General features: G+C 42.5%; 1 protein-coding gene across 5 annotated transcripts in view; it reads right to left on the bottom strand.

The window, feature by feature from the left end:
• Positions 1 to 546: 546 nt before the first annotated feature.
• The window catches only part of epha4b (eph receptor A4b), an 89,974-nt gene continuing 83,711 nt past the window's right edge, over positions 547 to 6,809 (bottom strand). For 4 of the 5 annotated variants that reach the window (XM_046051285.1, XM_046051289.1, XM_046051290.1 and 1 more), the window contains 5 exons: positions 5,139 to 5,348; positions 3,807 to 3,956; positions 3,445 to 3,638; positions 2,283 to 2,423; positions 547 to 2,047 (listed from right to left, as the gene is read on the bottom strand). In XM_046051285.1, coding sequence (XP_045907241.1) covers positions 1,948 to 2,047; positions 2,283 to 2,423; positions 3,445 to 3,638; positions 3,807 to 3,956; positions 5,139 to 5,348 — 795 coding nt within the window. In that variant the 3' untranslated portion in view covers positions 547 to 1,947. The remainder of the gene's footprint in view (positions 2,048 to 2,282; positions 2,424 to 3,444; positions 3,639 to 3,806; positions 3,957 to 5,138; positions 5,349 to 6,809) is intronic. The other variant, XM_046051286.1, reaches the window with a different exon arrangement.

Raw genomic sequence — 6,809 nt, 5'->3', positions numbered from 1 at the left:
CTGTCAATCAAAGCTGAAGCTTCGCACAATGCTACATTCCTTTGTTCAGACCAACAAATCACCTCCCTTCAGCTTTTCTCCTGTATGACCCGCTCCTGAATGTGTACTTCAGAAATCTCTGTTTCACAATAAAAGTACATCATAGTCATCATCATCGTTATCATTACAAACATTCTAACATTGGAAATCAACACTGTACATATTTTACACTATGATACAATCATATATACTGTACTTTATGCCACTGTTGGTCCTATAGAGTACCACATATATTAAAACTGGGTTTGGGAATAAACTAAAGCAGGTTCAGTACCATTAATGCAGTGCACACAAAGATGGTCCCATCATATATAACCTTGTTACTAATGTGATCAGCAGCAGTTTCCTTCTGATAAGGAAAAACCAACAAACCAATTAATTTGCTTTTTACTGTAAACATTGTTTTGTAAATTTGTCTTATGGGTACTGGTTTGAAACTAGGGATGCTTAAAATTGGTTGGCATGACTGATAAAAATAAAGTGAGAGAGTACAAGACACAAATCATCTTCTTTTAAATGAAATTTATCCTCTTGTGGTGGCACAGCTGAAAATCAACACTGCATAATACTTCATCTTGCTAAAAAAAAAGGGTCCATTCCAATGTTCCTTTTCATCAAGCAGACTTCACAAAACACTGTAATTACTGTGACTGGACTTGTGTTACCATCCAGCCATAGGAACTGATTAAAGGAAATAGTGAAGTAAGAATGGTGGTATGTTGCCCAGATGGACATTTTAAAGGTTACTGTACATGGCACAACACTGGAAAAACAAGTTACACGTTCTTAACAGTGTCAACTCTATCATGACCTTGGCATCACCTTTACCCTACAAAAAACACTATATAGCTTTCTCAACACACCTGAAACATGGGAAGGCAAACTATTAGGCTGAAATATTCCCACCAACATCATACTGTAACAGCTGAAATAAACAATGTTGTTTGGAATAGACAGTCGGTTATGGAAGAGTAAAAATGTATCTGTCCTAACTGCACTTTAAGCAGTTTTTTTGCTGTTTCTTTGCACTCAGTTACATCATAAGTGCAAGCAGAACAGCAAACGTGCACTGGGTCTAGTTGCTATGGAAGTGTCTCTGAGAGCAGTCGCTAGGGAAGCCCTTGTCCTGGTCAAATACACTATTTAAATGAATCATACTTCCATCCTACATGAGCTAGCACAATCTACATCACTCTCTATCTCTAAAGGTCCAGGTTTTCTGTTTTCCTCACACTACACATTCATGTCATCCAGAATCTCAGTTCATTCATTGGCTTTCTGTATACAGAGAGCAATGGACGGGGCCATACATAGGTAATAACTCCTATTAACGTTGAGTGATATAAACCTCACCACCAATGCAAACGTTAGGTCCATCTCTACGGTTGTGGGACAACAGCCCATATAAACATATATCTACACCTATACATATCTTCTGACCCTTTTTAAACTCTTCAAGGTGAAAACTCAAAACAGAAACAAAATGACAATCAAAACCAACTGTACACCTCACAGACAGTGAAGATAATTATACTCTAATTAGTTTTTTTGTCTCTTTTCTTTTGTTAAAAATCTTTTTTTTTTCTGCTTTTGTTGAGCTGATATGATGTGAAATGGTCTGGGATGGGTCTTGCTGTTAGACATGTGTCTCTCTGTTGCTCCGTAATGGTGGTTGTCTTGCTGGGACTCTGAGTGCTAAAGCCGGTAGTGCCCATTGAGGATGGGAAGAATGGTGAAACTGCGAGAGGGTGAAGGAGTCAATTGTCCATGTTGTCTCCATCTCAGTGTGTCTCAAACTAAATGGAGGCCCAAGCACAGAGTATCCATTACAGCTCCTTTTCAGTGTGGAAACTCTTCACAGGAGCATCCATTTTGGCTCTGTCTCACTCTGTGTTTATGTGGAAACTGTTATACTTGAACGTGTGTCCCCTGGGTCTGCAGGCTCTGCACGCTGGACAGAATCTTCTTCTGGTGGCCCGCCAAAGACACACCCATCTTTGCCAATTCACTACAAGGAAGACAGAAAAAAAACAAATATATTATCTATTAATGACACTTTTAGAGAAATTCTACATTGTCCTTCAAATGCCAAGCAGCTGCAGAGGTTTCATGTCCAAGATACTTGTGTAAATCCCCTTCTTTGATTTCAAATGACACTCAAGTGGAAAGTAATATCTTGTACTGACAATGTTGACCTTTCGAGAGTTTCATTTTAACTGGGTTGAGTCACCAGCTGTCTGTACCTGACACTGATGTAGAGGACTGAGTCCAAGCTGACATATCCAGCACTGGAAAAGTTCTCCTTATACTGGCCCATCTTGATGGCCTCCAGCCACTCATCCACTGTGCTCACACTGAACTCTGGGGTGGACGGGTCCTCCCTGCTGGGATACAAAGCACACTCACAACTCTATGAACTATTGTCCTGTGGAGTGGCTAAATAACAGTTTTGTTAAATCTAACTCTTATTAGAGCATTCATAATAATTTAAACTGTAGGCAGCGCACTTGAAGCGGAAATTAATGCTCAATCATGGTGCTGGATCTGCATGTGGACAGAATAGCTTACGTTTTTCAAAAACTGCAGCATGACAGACTCAAATCCACTATGAACAAAAAACATAATCCTTAAATGTTAAACCTAGCCATTAGTGATTAAGTATTATTAATGATTGGTCCCTTTACTGTCCCCTACCCTCTGTAACAGATGCATGCAGCTTAAATTTTGGAACCCAAACCTTGTTTGATTGCTTCGTCGTTATAGAGGATCTGTTGTATTTATTTGCGTGCTCAAACTTACTAAATACCTTGCATATGCAGGACTAATTGCATCTGCACTCACGTACAATATGCACTTACAAACAGTGCTGTATTGTACATGCTTCAATTAAGGCCATGTCACAGTCAGCAAGACCCGTGCTTAAGAGACTCTTTTAGTCACATAGAGCATTGCGTCTGCAATGTGTAAGCTCTTGTTAGTGCTTTTGAGCTTCTGTTGTTGTTCTTTTCCGTTGTGCTGGGATTAGTGTTTTCTGTCTGCTTTGAAAGGGAACTGTAAAAATAATGCTAGTCTATGGATGTGTGCGACTGGGGATGCAGAGAGTCTGAACTGAGTGCGAGACTATGCATATGCCAACCCACAATGTAACATTTATACCTTTTCACTGACAAATATTACTTTGCTGAGAAAAGATAAGAATGTGATTTTACTGACAAAAATGACATTTTCTACTTTGCACAATTTTCAAAACTGACAAACTACATTCACAATGTAGATCTAAGGCAGTGATAATGTCTTGCATGTACCTTCATCTAATCGAATCCAAGTATCTCAAGACTACGCGTGTGTCAGTGAAAGTGAATTTACAGCTTTAATTTATAGTTTTGTAGTTTTCTTCCCACTAACCATGCCGAGCTGTTGGCCAGCTCTCTGAGGCTGGCGGGGTTTCTGATGAGCTTGTCCAGGATTGTGACAATCTGTCCAAACTTTGGCCTGTCGCTGCGTCCTTTCTCCCAACAGTCCAACATGAGCTGGTGCAGCACCACGGGACAGTCCATCGGAGCGGGAAGACGGTAGCCCTCGTCTATTGCTTTAATCACCTGCAGGGAGAGAGGATGAAATATCAAGTTTTCCGATCGATACAAGAGGGAAATGCAAATGTGCAGGAAAATCCAGTTTCATAGTTCATTCCATTCATTGAGCTGAAGATTGAGGAATAATAATTTTTAGTCTTAGTCACTGTAAATGACTTTGTGTTTGTGACTCACATCCTGATTGGACATCTCCCAGTAGGGTCTTTCTCCGTATGAAATCACCTCCCACATGACGATACCGTAACTCCACACATCACTGGCAGAGGTGAACTTCCTGTAGGCTATGGCCTCTGGAGCAGTCCATCTGATTGGGATCTTCCCTCCCTGTAGATGGGTCAGAACACGGTCAGCACATTCTTGGCACACTGAACATGTCAATATTGTAAAACTGTGGCCATAATAAATCAAGAGAAGGTGGCTACAGACATGTTTGGTGCACCGCTGCTTTTAAGAGCAAAGCAGGTGAGATTAAAACACCAACTTAACAAACCAGCACCTCTCTCTAATGTGCTCACAACATACAGTAGCGTTACTTTTGTTCCAGTGTTTACTCTTGCACTTGACTTTCTTTTGCCGTGAATTTCTTTTTGCTTTCCTTCGTCTCCTGCCTTTGTGGTTGATGCACAGATCAAAAGGATTCCATAAAGCCCACTGTATAGACACAGTAGGCAGTAAGATACCCCTGTCTTCTCTCTCACTCTGTCTGACACAGACACAGACACACACACACAAAACATACCGTACCTCTATAGGGCTCGGTTCAGCTTTTTAACATGCGGCAGCTGCCTCTGCACCACCTAGCATTCCCATCTCTGCTTGGTCAAAGTCAAATAAAAGACAAAGCTGCCAAGTCACTCGGCACTGTACTTTTGTTTCCACCAGCCCCTGTCCACCCCTACCCCCTCCTCTCTTTTTTTTCTCTTAACTGCTCTCACTGGATCCTTCCCCTGCCTTCCCTTATTTTCCCTCTCTTCTCCGCCTCCCTCTATCTCAGTCTTATTTGATATCCACTCCTCTCTCTCTCTCTGTGTCTCTTCCCCATCTCTGCCTTAACCCCCCCCCATGCCTGCAGCTCTCCATCTAGGTCTCCTGACATCAGTAGGAGTGTGTGTGTGATTGCAATAGAGTAGTCAGTGGCTGATACACTCCTCCCAGGGCAATGCTAATGCCATATTAAAAATAACATCCCCAACACTTCCTATGAATATGAATAATGCCATCTCCTTGTGGGCATTTTAGATGAGTTACTCCACAGTGGTTTAACTCACTGACGTTTGAGTTTCTTCAGTCTCTCTGTACTTTGTGAGAGGATGGTGTTGTACCAAAGACTTCTTTGATTTTACTAAATATAGGCCCATAAAAATGAAGGGGAGGCTGATGTGTGTATGCATTCATACATTCTGGTTTTGGACTGAATCTAACAATGTAGAGGTCAATGGGCAGATGGACTGTAATTGGAGATAACATTTATTTATGACAGCCACAGTCTGTGAGTGTGTGTCTTACCCTTGTAGTGTAGGCAGCCTCTGGGTCGTCCTCCAGAACTCGACTCAGGCCAAAGTCAGACACCTTACACACCAGGTTGCTGTTGACCAGGATGTTTCGAGCTGCCAGGTCTCTGTGAACGTAGCTCATGTCTGACAGGTACTTCATACCTGAGGCGATGCCACGCAGCATGCCAACCAGCTGGATCACTGTGAACTGGCCGTCATGTTTCTGGAGGGGGAGACAGGGAGACAGTGCAGGGTGTAAATGCTGACATTAAGCTGCAGCAGGGTGGCATAGTTATTAGGACTGGGGCCTTCAACACCTCAGCTGGAAATGAATGTTGGAGCCAGGATTCAAGCATCCATAATGGCAGCAATTCGCTTCTGAAGTGTCCTTGAGCAAGACTCTGAATCCCTTCCGGCCCTTGCTAACCCTGTGCTTTGACCTCTCTCTGGAGGGTGGCAAACAAAAAGATGAATTTCTCCACCCGTGGATTATTGGAGGATCACAAAAAAAATTGTACTTGCAGAGGATTGGATCTGACAGAGCAGACAAAACTTTCATCTCTAACACTGACTGTGTGCCAAAGCAGAGCTCACTGGATTTCAGATTTGAGCTGTCTTTGGCAGAGAGCAGAGCCTGTTGATCGATGACGGTCCAGCTCACCTTCCTCTGCCAATTATTTCTGCCCTGGGCCAACGGTCCCCGTTAAAAAGCCATCCATGTTATCAGTCACCCTCTCTACTTCATATCATCCCTCCTTCCCTCTGTCTCTTTGTCCTCTCAATCCATCTCTGTCCCTCCTCAGTCTCTGTCTCAGACAGAGAGAGAGAGAAAGAACTCTGCATTACTTTGTTTCAGTCTCCATCTATCCATCTATTTTCCTTCATCTTTCTGCATCTGTGCACCCCCCGACCCCACTATCGTTCTTTCTCTCTCTCCCTCGGCAGCTGTGGGGTAAGTTAATTAGCCGGTGGTTTTGTGAGATGCTGATTGATTGGACTGTCCAACAAACCTACAGACTTCCTCTATCAATCTGCCCACCACATTGTATTGCCAGGAAGGAGGAGGGAGGGTGGGCAGGGCAGGGAAAGAGAGAGGAGACAAATGCAGGGCAGATAGGTTGGACTAGAAAATGAGGAAGACAGATGAGAAAGGTAAAGATGGAAAGATGGACTTTTTGGCATATTCTGGCATATTAAGTCTTTATGAGAAAACTAAAAGGGAAATGTAATAAAGGAAAGGATACTGTAGATAGAAACAAGGAGACCAAGAGAGGAACAGACAGAACGGTGGTTTTGTTATTTCTTAGGGACAGCTGCTTAATAAATGGTCAGCATAATTAAAGACACATATGGATGTCAGGAGCACGGATCAGCTGTAAAACCCATAAAACTGATTCCATAATTATATTGAGCCACTGTGGACACTCTTTATGACCCTCATTACAATACATACTGTAACACACAACATGCGTGTATCTGTGTTTCAGGACACTATGCCTTAGCCATTTTTATATCTGTCAGATTTCATTTCATTTTGCTTCAGTGCTGCTGATGGGATTGGTGTCTATTTAGCGATGGGCCTATCATCACAGGCTTAATGGCTTTGGAGAACCGCAGTGATTTTATTGGCTGACAAACAACTCTGAATATGAATCAGGGGGACTTTCAATGTGAGGCACACCGG

This window comes from Micropterus dolomieu, linkage group LG06 (assembly GCF_021292245.1).
Source record: "Micropterus dolomieu isolate WLL.071019.BEF.003 ecotype Adirondacks linkage group LG06, ASM2129224v1, whole genome shotgun sequence".
Taxonomy (NCBI): Eukaryota; Metazoa; Chordata; class Actinopteri; order Centrarchiformes; family Centrarchidae; genus Micropterus; species Micropterus dolomieu.
This window is presented reverse-complemented; position numbering and strand designations above follow the sequence as displayed.